General features: G+C 50.5%; 1 protein-coding gene across 3 annotated transcripts in view; it reads right to left on the bottom strand.

Moving 5' to 3' along the window:
• MOB2 (MOB kinase activator 2) overlaps positions 1-22,191 on the bottom strand; it is a 168,652-nt gene that overhangs the window by 42,984 nt on the left and 103,477 nt on the right. The window contains exon 1 of one of the 3 annotated variants that reach the window (XM_068147800.1): positions 1,228-1,463. The exons of the other annotated variants lie outside the window; for them this stretch is intronic. Coding sequence (XP_068003901.1) covers positions 1,228-1,337 — 110 coding nt within the window. The 5' untranslated portion in view covers positions 1,338-1,463. Of the gene's footprint in view, positions 1-1,227; positions 1,464-22,191 lie in introns of those variants that run through there. 3 annotated transcript variants of the gene reach the window in all.

Here is a 22,191-nt window from a genome sequence, read left to right on the forward strand (position 1 = left end):
CCAAAAAACTTCAAAAGGCTCCCAGCATGAATAGCAAGCCGCTGGCCAAAGGATTTTACGATATGACCAGCTGTGGCACACCGTCTTGACTTATAGACAGCCCCCACCACCACCAAAAAAAAACCCCAAACCTAACCCCAACACGTAAAAAACAGGGATGGCGACTTGGTGAAAAGCTCAAAGAGAAACCTGGGTTGCTTCAACTAATGTTTTCTACAGGGGAAACACTTTAACAGAGAGCAAAAGAAAAGACGGCAATAGATCACTTCTTTACAAGCAACTCAAAGCAGCTCTTCTCGCCAAGGCTACTTTAAGCCTGGTGAACTTCTCCAGCCGAAGCTGGAAGCGACCAGAGCAGTTTTAATAACTGGCTCCCCTAAACTCGCTCGGGGAGAGGAGAGACCGTGAGTCAACAGAGGAAGAGAGGGATAATGTTTCTGTTGACAAACACTGAACAATTGGCAGCAGATAGTAGGAACGAAGGACAAACCACAGCTTGCCAAATAAAGTTATGCTGGAGGAACAAGGCTCCTTTTTTTGTTTCGTTCGGGGTTGGGTTTTTTTTTTAAGCAGCGCTGCTGCTCTTCGTAGACTCCAGAAAAATAGCTGATCGCAACCAAAACAAAAGAGCTGCGGCCGCTGAAGAGCGTAGCTGCTAATCCTAATAGTTGTGGTGACTCTTTTCTCCCTGCAAAGCAGAACGGGTCCGAACTCCTCCGAATCAAATTACTGCTCGTCCTCTGCCAAGGAGTCTAGTTTTGGTCTCGGGAGTCATACACGTCTCAGTGTTCGCACAAGCCCTTCGGAACTCCATGAGCAATTTTTTCCCCTCATCTTACGACATTCCAGCAGAAAACATGCCAAAGTATTCACAGCGCCTTGCTCAGCCTCCTCACCCAGCAGAGCCAGGACCTTCGCTGGCTGCTGACGTCCTGGAAACTGAGTTCTCGGGGAGCGCAAACACAACTCGACTGCGGTGCGAGGAGAGAACCAATGCCCCTCTCCAGCAGCTATTGCTGCTCCAACTTCCACCCTCCCGGACTGCTACACAAGATCCAGCGGGAGCCAAGAACAGCCTCCCTCCTCCAGACACAAGAGGAGCCGAGCACAGACGGCGCCGGAGCCAGATCTTCCCCTCGAGCCCCAGCTCGCTTCTCCCGGGGCCGTTCCGGGGGCAGTCCCACTCTCCGAGCCCGGACAGCCCCTGCCCGCCCGCCCCGTCCTTACCGTAGCACTTTGCCCACCGCCTGCAGCACCATCTTGCAGCTGAGTCCGGGCTTGGGGCTCTGGGAGAGGACGGGCCGTTCCACGGGGAGGCTGCAGTGATCCCCGACCATGGTACGGCGGGAGGAGCGCGGCGCGGCTCGGCGCGGCGGGGACAGGCCGGGCTGCCGGCGGGCTCGGTTCGGCTCGGGCTGCTCCGCCGCTCCCCGGCCTGCCGCCGCCCGCCCCGCCCGGCGCCGCCAATGGCCGCGGAGCTGCGGGCAGGCGGGCGGGCCCCGGGCTCCTCCGCCCGCCCCGGCCCGGCCCCCGAACGGCCCTCAGGCGGAGAACGCCGAGAGCAGGGCGCACGGCCGCGGCCCCGCCCCGCAGCCCGGGCAGGGCTCTACAGTACCCTCCCGAAACAGGAGGTGGCACCGAGCGCACCCCCAAGCGGAGGGACACACCTGAGGGACGGGATCCAGCCAGAGGAGCCTGCAGAAGGGGGGCCGCAGCAACCTCTCGAGGGTCAGCAAGGCCAAGTGCAAGGTCCTGCACCAGGGGCAGGAGGGCTGATTGCAGCGCAGGTGAAAAACATCAGCTCTGTCCTCTGTTTAAGGAGGAGCAATGCCAACCTCATGAAGTTCAGCAGAGACAAGTGTGAGATCCTGCACCTAGGTCATGCCACCCCTGGTACTAATGCAGCCTAGCCTAGCCTGTGCAGAAAGACTTGGGGGTGCTGGAGGGTGCAAAGCTGGACATAAGCCTGCACCGAGTGCTGCCAGCCCAGCCCCAGCCTGTCCTGGGCTGATCCCCAGCAGTGTGGGCAGCAGGGGCAGGGAGCGGATTCTGCCCCTCTGCTGTGCTCTGCTCGGACACATCCCCACCCTCCACACACCCCCACCCCTGCCTGCAGTGCTGGGGCACCTCTGGAGTCCTCAGCACACACAGGGACCTCTTGGAGAAGGGCCAGAGGAGGCCACAGCAATGCTGGGGGGCTGGAAGCCCTCTGCTGTGAGGCCAGGCTGAGAGTTGGGGTTGCAGAGCCAGGAGAAGGGAAGGCTCCTGGGAGACCTTCTGGTGGCCCTTCAGTCCTTGAAGCAGACAAGAAGAAAGCTAGGGACAGACTTTTGAGCAGGGTCTGTTGTGACAGGACAAGGGGTGATGGTTTGAACTAAAAGAGGGAATACAAGGAAGATATGATACAAGGAAGATACGTTTGAAGCTGAGGGTGGTGAGAGCCTGTCTCAGGTTGCCCAGAAAGGGTAGATATCCCATTCCTGCAACCATTCCAGATCAGGTTGTTTGGGGCTCTGAGCAACCTGCTCCAGTTGCAGGTGTCGCTGCTGAGTGCAGGGGGGTTGAACTAGATGACCCTGAAAGATCCCTTCCAACCCAAACCAGTCTAGGATTCCACGATAAGAAAAACACTGCAAGGAAGTGCAGGGCTGGAGCAGGTCAGCAAGCAGCAGGTCAGGAGGGAGTGAGCAGCCCCAGCCCTGACTAGAGAGTCCACCAAGGCAGCTGTGCCCAACACAAGCACCACCATCAGTAATAAAGTCCTCTGCTACTTGTTTTGGAGCCATAAAATCAGGAAGACAAAGTAGATTTGCTGGGACAGCGATGCTGTGGGACACAGGGCAGACACACTACTGCTGCTGGCTGCCACCGAGCTGGACTCTAGTGAGACACAGGAATAAGGATGCCTTTTGTGAGCAAGGCTTCACTTTGCTCTCTGAGGAGTCTGTGACAAACAAGGGCAGGAGCTAGCCCAAGAGCAGAGCCAGAGAGATTTTATACCCAGACCTTTATCAGAGGGCTTTAAACAGAGGAAAAGTAAAACCTTAAGCAGCAAGAGCCACCTTGCTGTTACAAGCAGAGTTAAGCGTAGGCACTTGAGCAATGGTCCTCAGAGGACAAGTGATGAAGCAGCATCCCCAAAGATGCAGTCCCTTGTGACACACCAGCAGTTTTACATGGAGAAACTGCTTTGCCAGGAGTTGTCCTCACAGGAAAGTGCTGTGTGTCCAGCTCCTCGGCCACGCCACCTAACCACCCCTCCACAGGCACTTCTTGGACAAGCAGCTCTGCCTGCAGCTTGCTGATGCTCAATTTAGAGCCAAATCACAAACAAAAATGTGATGGGTGGGGCCTGACATGACCCAGAACACCAAGTCCTGAGGACAGCACTTGCTCTGGCACGCTGTGGATTTAAACTGAAGAACAACGGATTTAGATTGGATCTTCACTACAAGCACGGCAAGACTCTGGAATGGATTGTCCAGAGAGGCTGTGGATGCCCCCTCCCTGGGGGCCAGATTGGATGTGGCCTTCAGTAGCCTGGTGTAGTTGAGAGGCATCCCTGCCCCTGGCAGGGAGGTTGGAGTAGATGAGCTCTAAGGTTTTTTCCAGGCTAGGCCATTCTATGATTCTATGACTAATACCTGAGCCATGGCACCTGAGAAGATGGTGGGCTTGCCCTTGCTGGGTGGTTGAATTAACCCTAGCACACATCATTGCTGCTTTGGTTGGAAAAGACCTCCAAGATCATCGAGTCCAACCTTCAACCTAACACTACCATGGCCATTAAACCATGTCCTGAAGTGCCATGGCCACAGGTTTCTTGAACACCTCCAAGGATGGTGACTCCACCACCACCCTGGGCAGCCTGCTCTAGTGCCTGACCACTCTTGCAGCAAAGACATTTTTCTTCACCTCCAACCTAAACCTCCCTTGGTGCAATTTCAGGTCATTTCCTCTTGTTCTATCACCTGGATACTAGGGAGAAGAGACCAGCCCCCACCTTCCCAGCCCTAACCTCCTCTCAGGGAGCTGCAGAGAACACTGAGATCTCCCCTCAGCCATCACTTGGTCAGAGATGTGGGAAAGCGACTGCTGTTTGCACAAGCCCAAGAACCTGCAGCCACGTGATGCAACAGAGAGGAACAAGGTGGTGCACCCCGGTCCCAACACACCCACCCAGGCAGGGGTTTTTGTTGGCTCTGTGCTGTGTCCTTCAGTCACACATCCAAGTGAGGCCTCCACACCCTTGTGAAGCAGGAGGCATTTTTATTCCCACTCTCCAAGCAGTCCACTTAAGAGGGAGTTTTAATGACTTCACTGATAGCAGAGAGGAAGCCTGCAGCTGAACGCCAGCACTCTGCAGCTCAGTGCTTCACACAGGTTATCCAACCCTGGAAAAAAATCTGATGCTTGCTCCATCTTTTCCCCCCAGGTAACAGCAACTTGTCACAGTACCATTCAAAAGCAACAGTCCTGGCAAGCAGAGGAGGGACACCTGCCAAGAGGGCAAGTCACCCTTCGCTTCCATCACCAGTGAGATCCGCACAGAGAGAATTCTGTTTGTTAAAAAACCACCCCTAAAAGCAACAAGCCCGTGACAGAAAGCAGCTTAAGTTTTAATAAAGGTCTGTCTATCCAAAGTAAATGACAGAAAAATCCAGGGGTCAAACCAAAATAAACACAGCCCCGTGGTGCTAGAGGTGTGTCAGGCAAGCTGGCCTCTCCCTGACTCCCACAGCTAAACATTGGCTCTTCAGAGCTGGAGCTTCAGTGGTCCTCACGGCGCTTAGGAACTGAGAGATCAACTGAAGCAGAAGTTTTTCAACCGGATCTCTTTCTCCTTTGATCCAAATAAATGAGCCACTTGTCTGTTCAGCTGGCCTCTGCATCAAACCAGCGCTTTCCTCACCCTTTCCTCAACCACAGGGCCCCGCAGCACCCTTCCGGCCTCCTCTCCACCTGTCAGTTTTCCTCCCTTCAAGCAGTCTCCCCTTTTTGGATCAACTGCATGCTCCACTTTCCCTGGAGCACTGGGGTTTTGTGCAAGCTGGGGGAAAATGCAGCACCTCCAAGTCAATTTTAAATGCTCCAACAAAATAAACCTGAACACAGGTTATTACAGGAAGCACCACTCCAGCACACACACTTTATTTAGACGGCACTGACACAAGTAATGTAAGCCACATGCACGCTCTGGATTCGTGCACTTGAGCAGGATTTGGAGCACATGTGCAGACACAAATGGGTTGAGTCAGAAGCTGCTGTGTCCAGAAAGAGCAGTGCTCAGGCTAAAAGCAATGCATTTATTTGAGCACAGCTCCCGCTCTGCTCTCCATGTATGCATGTTCTGAAGGGCATCCAACTGCACCTCCTCGATGGTGTGGCTTACATCCCATATCCTATTCACATCCCATATCCTATTCACATCCCATATCCTATTCACATCCATCTGTGGCTTCTCTGTCACTTGCTTCCTCAACACCCTCCACATGTAACAACTGCAGGATCTGACAGTTTCTGTCAGGCTGCCCAGAGAGGTTGTGGAGTCTCCTGCTCGGAGAGATTCCAAACCCGCCTGCACATTGTAATCCTGGGCACGCTGCTGTGGGTGACCCTGCTTTAGCAGGGGGGTTGGACTGGATGATCTGTAGCAATAGGATGAGGGGCAATGTTTTGAAACTGGAGTAGGGGAGATTTAGGTTGGACATCAGGAGGAAGATGATCTTTACATTGAGAGTTGTGAAACACTGTTAGAGGTTGCCCAGGGATGTAGTTGAAGCCCTGTCCCTGGAGACATTCAAGATCAGACTGGATGTGGCCCTGGGCAGCCTGGTGTAGTTGGAGGTGCCCCTGCTGTGTGTAGGGGCCTTGGACCAGATAACTTTTGAGGGTCCCTTCCAACCCAATGCAATCTGTGAAGCTGTGATCTCCAGAGGTCCCTTCCAACCTCCACCATGCTGAGGTTCTGGGACCTTAGCATGTGTGCTTCAGTAGTGGCAACCTCCTTCCAGCACATCCCTGACCCACCTGCCAGCCTTGGGTACTGAAACCATAACCAAACCCTTCACAGAAATACCTGTGCACAGCTGCATGACTTGTATGGGTCCTACAGCTGCCTCAGCAAACAACACCAGTGGCACAGAGGAGGGGCACAAAGAAGGCAATGATGAGAGAGAAGCCACACTGCTTCCCACTTAGGATGACTAAAGGTGTTTATAGTACACTGACAGCAAGCTTTCTAAACTGATCCCAGCTAGGAAGCCAAGGGATGGTATTTATGAATGTTATGAATAATGCTCTGTGTTTGTCCTCATGTGAGCTGCAGCAGGTCACAATTACCCATTTATTTGCCCCTTTTACAGTTCCATAAAACTGAAGTGTGAAGCAGCCACCTCGGGCATGTATGTTGGTACTCAGAGGCTTAGCAAAGCAAGCAAATCATAGAATCATACAATCACCTGGGTTGGAAGGCACTTATAAAGGTCATCTAGTCCAACCCCCCTGCAGGGACATCCTCAACTAGATCAGGTTGCCCAGAGCATTGTAGAGCCTCACCTTGACTATCTCCAGGGATGGGGCCTCAACCACTTCTCTGGGCAGCCTGTTCCAGTGCTCAGCCACCCTCACTATAAAGAACTTTTCAGCCCAGACAAGAAAATGAGGAGGGGGGAGGGAGAGAAAACAAAAAAATCATAACCATCATTTGATTAAGGCACCACTCAGCACTTACATGTCTAGAAATGAGGCCTTTATAACATCAGATTTCAACTAAACTGAAGGTTATTGTATGTCCCTGCCTGCCAACGCTGCAACTCTGCTCTTAGTCCTTTTGTTTGGCTTTAGTGTGCCCAGTACCCTTTCCAGTCACCTTACTACATCCCCAAGGCTCTGAAACCACTCAAAATCAGCAAGGAGCCCATTTTAGCTTTTCACTTGCCTCTAAGTGGTATTTCAGCTGAGACTGAAGTTTCCACCCTCACACAGCAGCAAAGATGGCACAAGCAGCTCTGCTCCATGCAGACAGTAAAGACATGGATTTAGGACAAAACCAGACTCAATTCAAAGTTATCTGAGTCTCTAACAGCAGACTGGAGGTAGTCATGGGGGGTGGGGGGGAAGTAAAAGATTTCAGGGGTAGAGTTACAGCTCCACTCATGAGATAAGAGCAGGAGAAATCGGTCTTCCTGACCACACAGGGTGTTGTGATACAGAAGCCTTTTATCAGCTGTGGCCACACACACTGCAGAAAGTTTGTGCAGAAAAGATCCAGCTTCAAAGGAGAACATTTCTAAGTGGCAAGATGCTGCAGCTGGCCTTCAGCAACCTGCTCTAGGTGTCCCTGCCCACGGTGGTGGGGGGGTTAGAACTAGGTGATCTTTAAGATCCCTTCCAACCCAAACCATTCTATGAATCTCACAGATGAAGTCAGAGGAAGTCTTACTGAGCAGAGCACCTCCCAGCAGAGCAGCTCCCAGCATGAAGACTGAGATGCTGAGTTTGTGTCATTGCAGCTGCTGTCAGTTCTTTCCTAGAAACAATACAAGAGTTTCATCTCATATTTTTCCATTCCCTTTCCTTTTTCCTGCCCTAAAATTCAAGTTTAACCAGGCTGCACTGCAGGGAAGCATCAGTGCAATGTGTACTTGGTACATAGAAGATAAAATCACAGAATGGCCTAGGTAGGAAGGGACCTTAGAGATCATCTACTCCAACTGCCCTGCCATGGGCAGGGACACCTCTCAACTAGACTCAGCTGCTCAAGGCCTCATCCCCCAGGGAGGAGTCATCCACAGCCTCCCTGGGCAGCCAAGTCCAGAGTTCCACCACCCTCCTACTGAAGAACTTCTTCCTCAGATCCAGTCTAACCCTGCTCTCTCTCAGCTTCAAACCATTCCCCCTTGTCCTGTCTCTAGACAGCCTCATGAAAAGTCCCTCTGCAGCCTTCCTGTAGGATCCCTTCAGGTATTGGAAGGCAGCTATTATGGCCCCCTATGTTCTTCTCCAGGCTGAACAACCCCAGCTTCCTCATCCTGTCCCCATAGCAGAGGTGCTCCAGCCCTTGGATCATCTTTGTTGCTCTCCCCTAGACTTGCTCCAACAGCTCTGTGTCCTTATGCTGTGGACACCACAACTGGATGCAGTATTTGAGGTGGGATCTCACAAGAGCAGAGTAAAGGGGAAGAAATGAAAGAGTCTTGTTCTGTTCCTTCCCTCCTCCAAATACACTGGGCTTCAAACTGCATATAAAGAGGCAAAACTTCTAAAACTTGGCTAAGAAGTTCTCTCTGGGGATCATTTAACATATTCAGAGCTACTTGCTAAGCACACCCAGAACTCTCCCTGTGAGTTTTACAGCACAGCTCCTGCTTTCACAGGCTTGGGTAAACATGGCATGGGAAACAAAACCCTAATTAGCCTGGAGATTAGGAAGAGCTCCTTGACAGTGAGGGTGGGGAGACACTGGAACAGATTGCCCAGGGAGGCTGTGGATGCCCCCTCCCTGAAGGTGTTCAAGGCCAGGCTGGATGAGGCCTTGAGCAACCTGGACTGGTGGGAGATTGGAATTGGATGATCTTGAAGGTCCCTTCCAACCCAATCCATGCTATGGCTCTGTGATTCTAATGGCATGGAACTCCACACTGAGGAGGCAGAGGCACAATCAGCACAGGAAAGGAGAGTATCTGTGCCAGCACCGTTGCTGGGCAGGACTACCTGCCCTTGGGTGGGAAAGGCACAGCAGGAAAAAAAGGGAGATGCTGGGAGAGAACTTGCAGATTTTCTCCAGACAGATGGAGAGCTGCTAAGGAAATACAAGCTTCCCTCTTTCTTTGGTGCTAAGAATGGCTTCATTTCAGCACAGCAAATGATTTTATCTGCTAATGTCACGTTCAGATGACAGCATGGGGGGGGGGGAGGGAGGGGAAGTATTCCTGAAATAAGTGTGAAAATTATTCTGGGAGCTTTTTCTCCAGGCATATGCATTACAAACTATCAGACACAGCTTGCATGATGTAAGAGTCAAGAGGGGAAACTATTCATTGCCTCCCCTGGCACTCAGGATAATTCCTTAGCTACTACCTCTAAAGAGCAGGACCACAAAACGCAGAAGTCACCAAATGAACTCGGTTCACACCCAGCCCAGTGCATGTTTGCATTCCACATACACCTCAAAACACTGATGCTGGTCTGACTCCTTCATGCTCCACAGCCCCAGCCTGGATAGGAGCAACAGGAGGCCAAGAGCAGCTTCTGCCACGTAAATGACACCATGAAGTATCTGACTTCAAACCTGACATGGTTCACATGTAGGAAACAGACACAAACGTCTCCAGCCCTCCCCCAGCCTTGTGTAAGTGCTGTTTGCATTGCAGCAGCTCGGCCCAGAGGGGAGGCCAGCTCACAGCTCAGGAGGAGAACCTGTCTGGTCAGTGTGTGTGTGTGAAGGGGTGTGCTGGAGATGGACACCAGGCTGCAGAAAGACACCAACATGGAGTTTGTTACTGGGGCTCCCCTCTGCTGATGTTACACAGAGTCCCAGCGTGGTGGGGGTTGGAAGAGACTTCTGAAGATTGACTAGACCAACCCCCGTGGCTAGAGCAGGATGACCTCGAGTAAATTACACAGGAACACAACCAGGCAGGGTTTGGAATGCCTCCAGAGATGGAGAGTGCATTTCAAACACCAGGGGAAGGAAACAAATGAAGCTCTTACCTTTGAGGAATCCTCACACCTAACCTGTTGCTGTGTCAGCATTTGAGGCCACTTGAAATGAATGAGCAGCTCTCTGTCAGTTTGTTACAGGAGAAATGTGCAAAAGGTGTTTCAGAAGTTCTTGGAAGGGAACCTTAAGACCATCCAGCTCCAACCCCCCTGCCATGGGCAGGGACACCTCCCACCAGCCCCAGGTTGCCTCATCCAGCCTGGCCTTGAACACCTCCAGGAAGGAGCATCCATGACCTCCCTGGACAGCCTGTTCAAGTATCTCACCACCCTCACTGTCAAGAATTTCTTCCTAATCTCCAGTCTAAACCTCCCCTCCTCAAGCTTCAGTCCATTGCCCCTCATCCTGTCACTACAAGCCCTTGTCCCTCCCCAGCTGTCCTGTAGCCCCCTTCAGGTAAAGAAGGCTGCTCTAAGGTGTCCCTGGAGCCTTCTCCAGGCTGAACAGCCCCTACTCTCTCAGCCTGTCCCCACAAGGAGGTTCTCCAGCCCTCTGACAGTTTCATGTCCTTCTTAAGCTGGTGGCACCAGAACTAGAGGCAGTGCTGCAGGTAGGGCCTGAACAGGGCAGAGGGCAGAAGCCCCTCCCTGTTCTGCTGCTTTCACTGCTTTTGATTTGCTCTATCTGCTTTTCTCTAAAGTCAGTGACACACCACCTGGAGTATCTCTGCATTGTTCTGTTGGGGAGGTGAAAGTAAACACTAGAACAGGCATCCATCCTGCATCTTGAGCTACTTCAGCCCTTGGAAGGGCCATCAAGCAAACACTCTCCAACCCCCAACAGATGAACCTTTCTCTTTTGACATTCTGCACTAAAAAGGATTTGAAAGTAGGCAAAATACATTGTGTTCCACTACACAAATAGCAACTTCCCTGTGTAATTATAGTGTGTTTGGCTGAGAATTGCATCATGACTAGGACACTACCAGGAGGACAAACAGTCAACCACTATTCTTAGTTTGGTAGACGATTTTTTTCCCCACATTACATAAACAGGAACACACCCACACACGTGCTGCACCATCACCCTTCTCATTGGCTTTGCTTGGGAGAGGAACAGTTATTTCTCATTGGAGGAGCTCTGCATTTTGTTAGGGCTATGAAGTGGGTATTGACTTTTCCTCCTTCAGCTTTCCTCACTGTCAGAGAATCATAGAATCCGTAAGGTTGAAAGCGACCTCATCAAGTCCAACCTCTCACCCAATACCTCATGACTACTAAGCCATGGCACCAAGTGCCACATCCAATCCCCTCTTGGACACCTCCAGGGATGGGGACTCCACCACCTCCCTGGGCAGCATATTCCAATGCCTAACAACTCTCTCTGGGAAGAACTTTCTCCTCACCTTGAGCCTAAACTTCCCCTGGCACAGCTTGAGACTGTGTCCTCTTGTTCTGGTGCTGGTTGCTAGAGAGAAGAGACCAACCCCCTCCTGGCTACAACCACCCCTTCAAGTAGTTATAGACAGCAAGAAGGTCTCCCCTGAGCCTCCTCTTCTCCAGGCTAAGCAACCCCAGCTCCCTCAGCCTCTCCTCATAGGGCTTGTGCCTTAGCCAAGAAGGCACAGTATTCCAAATGAGGCCTCTCTAGGGCAGAGCAGAGGTATAGAAGAGCCTCCCCTGAACTGCTGGTCACACTCTTAATTCACCCCAGGAGACCATTGACCTTCCTGGCCATGGTTGCACCTTGCTGGCTCATGGTGAACTGGTTCACCAGCACACCCAGGTCCTTCTCCACAGAGCTGCTTTCCAGCAGGTCAGCCCCTCACCTGTACTGGTGCAGGGGGTTATTGCAACCCAGGGGCAGGACCCCACACTTGGCCTTTTTGAACTCTGTTGTGTTCCCCTCTGCCCAACTCTGCAGCCTGTCCAGTAATGAAAGACAAGAGGAGCTCTGCATACCAGACAGCTTTGTCTTCAACAATAGCTTGTTGGGGGACAGCAGTTTCAAAGACAAGACCAAATATGCAACACCTATCACAGCTTAACATCTACATAGAGACAAGATCTGCCAAGGTAGGTATCATCAGCACTGCACATCCCTTCTTGTAGTTAATTTTGTCTCTTCTAACCCCCTAGATACACTGAATTGCTGTGTCCCCACTCTGGTTTTCATTGCACACTCATTCTAATGGTTTCCCAAGGCAAATGAGCACTTTTGGGATCCTAGAAGGTATTTTGCCCACACAAATACAGCACAAAGAGCTGTAGACACAGCACTTGCTAGGAGACCTGTGCTTTGCACACACATGTTGGGGCTGTTCAGCCTGGAGAAGAAAACGCCCCAGAGAGAGCTTAAAGCAGCATTTCAATATCTGAAGGGCACCTACAGGAAGGCTGGGGAGAGACTGTTTAGAAGGGCTTGTAGTGATAGAATGAGAGGCATTGGTTTGAAACTGGAGCAGGGGAGACTTAGGTTGGACATGAGGAGGAAATTCTGCACAACAAGGGTGGAAAAACACTGGAACAGGCTGTCCAGGAATGTGGTTGAGGCCTTGTCCCTGGAGACACTCAAGATCAGACTGGATGCGGCCATGGGCAGCCTGCTCCAGTTGGAGATGTCCCTGCTGACTGCAGGGGGATTGGACAAGATGACCTTTGAGGGTCCCTTCCAACCCAGTGCAATCTGTGACTGTGTGAGCCTGTTTCAAAAGCCACCTCTCCCCCACGCCTCCGAGCTGCCCAAGACAAACGAGCTGCACTAGTGAGAAGCAAACAAACACACACACCCCCAAACAGAAAACCCACAACACATTTTGCCTAGCTGCACTTGATTCTCTTCCAGCACAGGTGTACTCTCAAAAACCTTCTCCATAGCCCAAGCAACAAGGCCAGAAGCCATCTGGAAGAGAGACAAGAGGCAGAGGGTGAGGTGCCGGCTGTCCCGGGGTGATTCAGCCGTTTCCTCCCGCCCTGCCAAGCCTGATCTGCCGGCGGTGCACAAGGCCAGGGCACTGCCCATACACCTGCTCAAGAACACACACAAGACAGCAGCCATGCTGAGCTGCCTGCCACATCCACAGTTCCTGGCCCTCAGGGATCCAGGGACAGGAGCAGCAGGCCACAGAAGGAGCCAGCAGAGGTGGGATATTGGGGTACGCAACACAGCAGCACTCCACAGCAAGAGAGCAGCAGGCTCTGGGGTCAGGACCAGCCCTCAGCTCTTGCCTGCCTTCCATCTCCTGACCCCTGTAGTGATCCCAAAGTCTCAGTAGCCTAGAGCACCCCTTCCAGAAAGGCAGCTGCCTTTAACTGGGATATCCAACAAGAAGGATCAGCAGTTTGTTTCCCAGGCTGATCACATCCATGGCTAAAATGCACATCATCTAAATGCTGCTCAGGCACTGGGACAGGCAGCCCAGGGAGGTGGTGGAGTCACCATTCCTGGAGGTGTTCAAGAAATGTGGCCATGGTACAATGGCCATGGTGGTGCTAGGTTGATGGTTGAACTCAGTGATCTTGGAGGGTTTTTCCAACCAAAACAGTTCTATGCTTCTGCTTGAAGCATCCTAGCTTTACCTTCTATTTAAGGTTCCAACTACAATCACTGTCCTTCCTTTCTTCTTCCTCCTTTTTAACTTCACTAACTAGATGTAAAAGTCACCTCTTGACCTTCTGAGAAACTCAAATAAAATCTCCTTATCCCTCATTATTAGAACTTCTTTCTTACCTTAAATCCTGCAGGTATTTTCTGCTTTTCTAATTCAGAAGGGATCCAAGTGCCTGCTGAAGATGATGTCAGCACAACTGATGAAAAGAGCTGGAGCTGGTTTTGGAATCTTAAAGAGGGATGGATAACCCCACAGAACTCTATCTGGATCTTCATCTTCTAACAAATCCAGGGGCCATTTTTCATTTAATAATGTTGCAAGGTTATAGAACAGAGTCACAGAACTGTTTTGGTTGGAAAAGCTCTCTGTGATCATCAAATTCCTCTGTCAACCCAAGGCCACTATGGCCATTAAACCACATCCCCAGTGCCATGGCCAAAGCTTTCTTGAACACCTCCAGCACAGTGACTCCACCACCTCCCTGGGCAGCCTGTTCCAATCCCTGACCACTCTTGCAGAAAAAATTTTTCCTCATCTCCAACCTACCCCTCCCCTGACACAATTTAGGCGGCACCTTGAGTACTGTGTCCAGTTCTGGGCCCCTCAGTTTAAGGACATCGAGACACTTGAAGGTGTCCAGAGAAGGGCAACAAGGCTGGGGAGGGGTCTGGAGCACAGCCCTGTGAGGAGAGGCTGAGGGAGCTGGGGTTGCTTAGCCTGGAGAAGAGGAGGCTCAGGGGTGACCTCATTGCTCTCTACAACTACCTGAAAGGTGGTTGTAGCCAGGAAGGGGTTGGTCTCTTCTCCCAGGCAACCAGCACCAGAACAAGAGGACACAGTCTCAGGCTGCGCCAGGGGAAGTTTAGGCTGGAGGTGAGGAGGAAGTTCTTCACTGAGAGTCATTCGCCATTGGGATGTGCTGCCCAGGGAGGTGGTAGAGTCACCATCCCTGGAGGTGTTTAGGAGGGGATTGGATGTGGCACTTGGTGCCATGGTCTAGTCATGAGGTCTGTGGTGGCAGGTTGGACTTGATGATCTTTGAGGTCTCTTCCAACCTTAGTGATACTGTGAGACTGTGATTTCAGGCTGTTTGCTCTTGTCCTGTCACCTGATACTAGGGAGAGGGGACCAACCCCCACCTCACTCCAAACTCCATTCAGTTCCTAACACTGAGAAATCCATAGAGTCATGAATAGTTTGGGTTGGAAGGGACCTTAAAGATCATCTAGGGAATATCTGCATCCTAGGACAACAGAAATAACACCAGCACTCACCATCTGAGCAATGAAACCATCCATTTACCTCTGTTCTCCAGCCAGAAGAGCTATAAATACAATGCAGCCCTGGGTTTATAAATATTTAATCAGCTTAGGAACAATTAGGATCATTCCATCCCACACAGGTTGTGCTACCTTCAATTAAAAACCTCAAAGAGGAAAGAAAAAAAGCCAACAAAAAAAAGCCCAGAAGATAAAACCCAAAGCTTGTTTTTCTTGTAATCCATTTTCTCACTTTCTCTCTCACAACCACCAAGGAGGAGGAGAAGCCACAGCATGCTCCTTCAGGTTTAGGCTGTAGGACACAAGTGCAGGGCATGTGGTGAGAACGTTGTGTCCTCTTCCACACCAAATTAGCTCCTTCTCAGTGAGCTGCTTCCTCTGCAATCCTTGGACACCCTTGAGAGAACAGCACAATTGAGCCTGGTCGAATTATCTCACCCATGGGACTGTGCAGAAACGAGCAGGGGGGCTGAGACAGTCTCAGACTTGAATGGAGGATGTCTTCTCATCTGCTAACATGACCATTAGTGTGGGAAGCTGCTCAGTTCTGCTTTACTGCCTGCTGTCTCCAGTGCCTCTCTCACTCTCCTTCCTTACACTCAAAGAACAAATGTCTGCTCCTAACCTTTACAAGGAGCATATTCAGAGAGCAGCAACAAAAGACCCAAGCTGTGCCTCCCAGCTCCCTCATTACAGAACCAGAGAACCATAGAATTGTTTTGGTTGGAAAAGCCCTCTAACTTTATCCAGTCCAAGCATCAACCCAACACCACCGTGGCCATTAAACCCTATCCCAAGTGCCAATGCCACAGGTGTCTATAATGCCTCCAGGGATGGTGACTCCACCACCTCCCTGGGCAGCCTCTTTCAATCCCTGACCACTCTGGAAGCAAAGAAATTTTTCCTAATGTCCAACCTAAACCTTCCCTGGCACAATTTCAAGCTATTTCCTCTCATCCTGTCACCTGATACTAGAGAGAAGAGAAGAGAATAACCCCCACCTGGCTCCAACCTGCTTTCTGAGAGTTGTAGAGAGGAAGGAGGTTTCCCCTCAGCCACCTCCTCTTCAATCCCAGTTCCCTCAGCCACTCGTCAGACCTGTTCTCCAGACCCTTCACCACCCCAAAATGAGTTGTGCCTCCTGACTCCCTCATTATCCTTCACCTCACTTCAACAATAACAGAATCACAGAATGTTAGGGGTTGGAAGGAACCTCCAGAGATCACCTGGTCCAACCCCCCTGCCAAAGCAGGATCACACAGGGCAGGCCACGCAGGAACATGTCCAGGCTGGCTTTGAAAGTCTCCAGAGAAAGAGACTCCACCACCTCTCTGGGCAGCTGTTAACACACAGAACTCAGAGAAATGCCATCTGTCCACACCTGAGCTCTCTCAAACACATTCCCCCTCCCCCCCCCACCCTCTCCACAACCACACTCCATAGACTCAAGGACTGTTGGGTTGCCGGATGGATGAGAAAGCCAAGGTGTAACAGTGCCATCAGCAAGTCAGAACTTGCAGGCATCTCCCAGCTTCAACACACTCCACCTCTATGAGCAGTGAAAGCTGCAGTTCACCCTCTTTGAGGCTTCATTTACTGCCTCACTTCTAACTCCAAATAATCAACTTCCAACACAACTCAAAAGCCCAGGCTCTCCCCACCACACAACAAAGGAAGCCAGACCGTCCCCCTGCACTGCACACATCTGCTTTTGGACCACAATGTCTACTAACAGATTGTTGCTTAAGACAAACTGTCTGGCAACAAGAAACAAAGCAGCAGCTTGGCTGATGTCCTACTTGTGTAACCTTCCCCAAACAGCATCTCCATGGAGCCAACAAACAGCTGCTCTGTGCAAATATAAATAGTGGATAAGCCAAGAACTGCAGTGCTGGGCCCAGATTGGCTGAATGGATACAGAGAAGCAAACCTAGACTGGCATTCTGATACTCTACCACTTCTAAGTGAAATCTTTTCACTGCTGAAAACCTTTTCAATGTAAATTAATACTTAAATCTTAGAGGGCTGGAACACCTCCTCTGTGAGAACAGGATGGGAGAGCTGGGGCTGCTCACCCTGAAGAAGAGAGGGCTTCAGAAAGACTTTAGAGCAGCTTTCCAGTACCTGGGGGGCCTACAAGAAAGCCAGGTAGGGACTTTTGACAAGTAGTGACAGGACAAGAGAGAATGGATTGAAGCTTGAGGAGGGCAGATTTAGGCTGGAGATTAGGAAGAAATTCTTTGCAGTGAGGGTGGGGAGATGCTGGATGAGGCTGCCTAGGGAGACTGTGGATGCCCCCTCCCTGAAGGCGTTCAAGGCCAGGTTGAATGAGGCTTTGAGCAACCTGGGCTAGTGGAAGGTGTCCCTGTCCATGGCAGAGGGGCTAGAACTAGATGATCTTCAAGGTCCCTTCCAACCCAAAGCATTCTATGAATCTATGAAGTTTATAAATCATAGAATCAGAGAACACTTTAAATTGGAAGGGACATGAAAAGACCATCGAGTCCAATCCCCCTGTGAACAACAGGCAGCAAGAGTTACACCTGAGTACCACAACCAGGACTGTCACCCCATCTCCCACACTGTCAAAGGCACTGGTGCAAGTATGACCAGGACAGAATTTTGGTTGAGATAGCATTCCTTAAAGATCATTTTTGCAAATTAAACAACTTTTAAACAAATGGAGAGGTCCCTCCTGATCCAACCCATTCTATGAAACACTGCTTATGAAGTCACCAAATGCAGCTCAGCAATCCCTCTCCTAATGCTCTCCAGTAGTTTAGCAACACAAAAATGCCACTAGGAATTTTGAGGGCATCTTTCAGTGCCACAGCCTTTGGACAGCATCTTTTAGTGCCACACCTAAGCCCCTCTGTCAGCCAGCTGCTTCCAAGAGGTTTATTATCATAGTATCAGTCAGGGTTGGAAGGGACCACAAGGATCAGCTAGTTCCAACCCCCCTGCCATGGGCAGGGACACCCCACACTAGATCAGCCTGGCCAGAGCCTCATCCAGCCTGGACTTAAACACCTTCAGGGACAGGGCCTCGACCACTTCCCTGGACAACCCATTTCAGGGCTTCACCACTCTCATGGGGAAGAACTTCCTCCTCACCTCCAGCCTGAATCTCCCCACCTCCAGCTTCATTCCATTCCCCTAGTCCTATCACTACCTGAGATCCTGAGAAGTCCTTCCCCAGCCTTCCTGTATTCCTGTATTCCCATCACAGAACATCATAGAATCAGCCAGTTTGGAAGAGACCTCAGAGATCATCAAGTCCAACCTATTACCTAACACCTAACACCTCCTGACAGCTACACCATGGCTCCAAGTGCCATGTCCAATCCTCTTTTGGAGAAGAGGCCAACTCCAGCCTCATTACAACCTCCTCTCAGGTAGATGTAGAGAGATGATTCTGGTTGGACTTGATGATCTTCAAGGTCTTTCCCAACCAAAACAATTCTGTGAATGAATGAATCTCTACTACAAGTTCAACCCCACCATGTGACAAACTCACCTCTCTTAAACCCAAATCCTGCATGATAGGAACTGCCAATCCCCTTTGATTTTGTGTGCAGTCAGATCAGGGAATTTTTATTACAGGGTTAAAAAGTGTTAAGGATCAGGCAGGAAGATGTTGGCATCCATCAGCTTTGCCATTAAAAGTCCTCATCCAGTACAAATTTAAACACCTTGTGGAATCATTAAGGTTGAAAAAGACCTTCAAGATCATCCAGTCCAACCATCAGCCCAACACTGCCAGCTCACCACCAAACCATGGCCCTCAGCACCACATCCATATGGCTTTTAAATCCCTCCAGGGACAGGGACTCCACCACTGCCCTGGGCAACCTGTTTCAGGCCTTTCAGTAAAGAATTGTTCCTAATGACCAACCTAAACCTCTCCTGGCACAACTAGAGACCATTTACTCTTATCCTATCGCTTGTCTATTCCTCCCTGCCCCCCAGGAAATGGTGCATTTTCCATAAGTTCTCTGCCAGTTTCACCCTGTGACACAGCTCACCACAAAGCAATCTCAGAGTCACTGGGATAGAAAAGCAAGAGCAGGAACCCAGCGGGGGATGGGAAGTGCCTCTCAGGGAAGGTTTGCTGTTCAGCAGCACGTTTCCGCTGATCACTTCACACATGTGCCTGTGAAGAATAACCTCCAAGGGGGCAGCTCTATCAGTTCCCATAAATGAGACTGATAAGAGGAACATGACAGCTACTTGTGCTATTGTTCCCTGCTGCCAGGATGAGGTGTTAAATTAACCACTGCTGTAGCAGGAAGCCAGAAGTGCTCCAGAACACAGGAAAACACAAGGACTTGGACTTGAGACTGGAGGGGGACGACCCAAGAGGAGCTGCTCAGCACATGTCAGGAAACAGCTCAAGGGCCACAGGCATACGTTACAAGAAGACAATAACCTACTCCCCGTCCTGCAGTTTCCTGACCAGCCTTTGAAGGACCATTCCAAGTGACAAGTAATAAAAGAAAATCAAGTCTGAGCAGCATGTCTGAATCCTGGAGATTGCATGAAGCTTGAAGTACAAATTAGAATAGAATAAGCCTGTTGGAAGAGATCTTCAAGATCATCGAGTCCAACCTATCAACCAATCCAACCCACCTGAACAACTAAACCATGGCACCAAGCACCCTATCAAGTCTCCTCCTGAACACCTCCAGTGATGGTGACTCCACCACCTCCCTGGGCAGCACATTCCAATGGGCAATCACTCTCTCTGTATAGAACTTCTTCCTAACATCCAGCCTAAACCTCCCCTGGTGCAGCCTGAGACTGTGTCCTCTTGTTCTGGTGCTGGGTGCCTGGGAGAAGAGACCAACCCCCACCTGGCTACAACCTCCCTTCAGGTAGTTGTAGAGAGCAATAAGGTCTCCCCTGAGTCTCCTTCTCTCCAGGCTAAGCAACCCCAGGTCTCTCAGCCTCTCATCACAGGGCTTGGGTTCCAAACCCCTCACCAACTTTTTGGGGGCAAACAAGGAATTTGCTAAGGATGAGGTGACAGGACAAGACAAAACGGATTGAAGCTACAAGAGGGAGGATACAGACTAGAAATTAGGAAGAAAGTCTTTCCGGTGAGGGTGGTGAGACACTGGAGCAGGTTGCCCAGGGAGGTTGTGGATGCTCCCTGCCTGGAGGTGTTCAAGGCCAGGCTAGATGAGGCCTTGAGCAACCCGGGCTGGTGGGAGGTGTCCCTGCCCACAGCATGGAGGTTAGAACTGGATGATCTTTAAGGTCCCTTCCAACCCAAACCATTCTATGAATCTATGAAGTTTATGAATCAGAGAACACCTTAAATTGGAAGGGCCATTACTAGACCATCTAGCCCAATTCCCCAATATCTTTTTTCATCCTCAGAGACGGATCTGTTTTGAAAGAGCATTGCCATATTCCAATAGTTACTTCCAGGGCAACAAGCTGCAATTAGCTTTCAACAAGGTGACAATGAAAACATTTCTCCTGTATTGCAATACAGTTTGTAACACAGAAACTGCCTCTTCACTATCACACTTACTCATGCTGCGGGGCTGATTGACAATGATAAACCATCCTGCATGGGCAGAAGTGGAAATTCACCTTCTTCCTGCTGACAGTGGCAAGGCACTAGATTTTTAATACACATAAAATATTGAAAGCTCAGTTTATTAAATCCACTGAGTTTCTGCAGAACACTAAAAAGCTCTCTCCCTCCCTCCCTCCATGTGCCCTTCAGAACTACCAGAGCTGGTCTGTGTCCCCATGGGCAGAGCAAAAGCAGCAAACTCACATACGACAGATCTCCTTTGTGGAGCATAACAGGCAAGGGAACTGATCATTCCACAGCTATCTTCTGGAAGAACCAAACCCCTCCTGCAACCTCATGAACCAGTTTTAGGAGACCTGTGTCTCGGTCCAACAAAGTCGGTGAGGGGCTTGGAACACAGCCCTGTGAGGAGAGGCTGAGGGAGCTGGGGTTGCTCAGCCTGGAGAGGAGGAGACTCAGGGGAGACCTTCTTGCTGTCTACAACTACCTGAAGGGAGGTTGTAGACAGGCAGAGGTTGGTCTCTTCTCCCAGGCACCCAGCACCAGAACAAGAGGACACAGTCTCAAGCTGCACCAGGGGAGGTTCAGGCTGGAGGTCAGGAGGAAGTTTTACACAGAGAGAGTGACTGCCCACTGGAATGGGCTGCCCAGGGAGGTGGTGGAATCGCCATCACTGGAGGTGTTCAGGAGGAGAATTGATAGGGTGCTTGGTGCCATGGGTTAGTTGGTTGGGTGGTGTTGGATGATAGGTTGGACTTGATGATCTTGAAGGTCTCTTCCAACCTGGTCTATTCTATTCTATTCTATTCTATTCTATTCTATTCTATTCTATTCTATTCTATTCTATTCTATTCTATTCTACTGCTGATATATGCTACTGTATCTGAGCATTCCACTCTGGATTCAGAGAATCACTGAATGGTTTGGACTGGAAGGGACCTTAGAGATTATCTAGTTCCAACCTCCCACTAGCCCAGGCTGCTCAAGGCCTCATCCAACCTGGCCATGAACATTTCCTGGGAGGGGGCATCCACAACCTCCCTGGGCAACCTGTTCCAGTGTCTCACCATCCTCACCGGAAAGAAATTCTTTCTAATCTCCAGCCTAAATCCACCCTCCTCAAGCCTCAATCCATTCCCTCTTGTCCTATCACAACAAGCCCTTGTGAAAAAAAATCAATCACCTACTGCATTACTGTCTGCAAAGTTCTGCCACAGATGGCAAAAGTCTAGGTTCATTTCCTTTAAGAGAGAGCAGCTATGGGGAGGGGGGGGGACTCTACTTGGAAGCCCCTCTACTACATCCCTGAGATCTCACCTGCCATGCTGGGTCCAGGTCTGAAGCCTCCAGCACAAGAACAACATGGAAATATTAAAAGGGGCCTAGAGGAGGCCACAAAGATGACTGAAAGGCTGGAACCCCTCTCATGTGAGCACAAGCTCAGAGAGTTGCAGTTGTTCAGCTTGGAGAAGGCTGCAGAGACCTTCCTGTGGCCTTCCAGTATTGAAGGAGCTACAGGAGAGCAGGAGAGGAACATTTCACAAAGGCATGGAGTGACAGGACAAGGGGTGATGGCTTCAAACTGGAAGAAGATGGAATTAGAAATTCATTCCCATGTGGGTGGTAAGGCACTGGAACAGCTTGTCCAGAGAAGCTGTGCAGGCTCCAAGCCTGGCAGCGTTCAAAAGCAGGTTGGGGCCTGCTCCAAAAAACGATGGGGCCTTGAGCAAACTGTCTAATGGCAGGAAGCTGGAACTAGAAGATCTTTAAGGTCCCTTCCAAACCAGTCTATGAATCTATGTTCAAAACCTAAGGAAGGAAAAGGCTGGAGCTACTCTTGTTCACATGACGTGGGACAGAACCAGAGTAGCCATCAGAATCTAAATGGCTAGATTCTTGGTCTTGGACAAACACAGCTGCTACACCTCCACTGACATCCCTCCCAAGTCAAAAAGGAAACCCCAAAGCATTCAGTTGCTCCCCTGGGGGATTTTAGTGTTGGTAGAAATTGATCAGCATGGCACCTGGAAAGGGCTGCAATTAGTCTCTAAGTGGCTTAAGCACCGGGTACCTCCTGCCACTCCATCCC

This window comes from Melanerpes formicivorus, unplaced genomic scaffold, assembly GCF_026170545.1.
Source record: "Melanerpes formicivorus ecotype bairdi unplaced genomic scaffold, bMelFor1.0.p_v2 SCAF_16, whole genome shotgun sequence".
In the NCBI taxonomy this organism is placed as follows: Eukaryota; Metazoa; Chordata; class Aves; order Piciformes; family Picidae; genus Melanerpes; species Melanerpes formicivorus.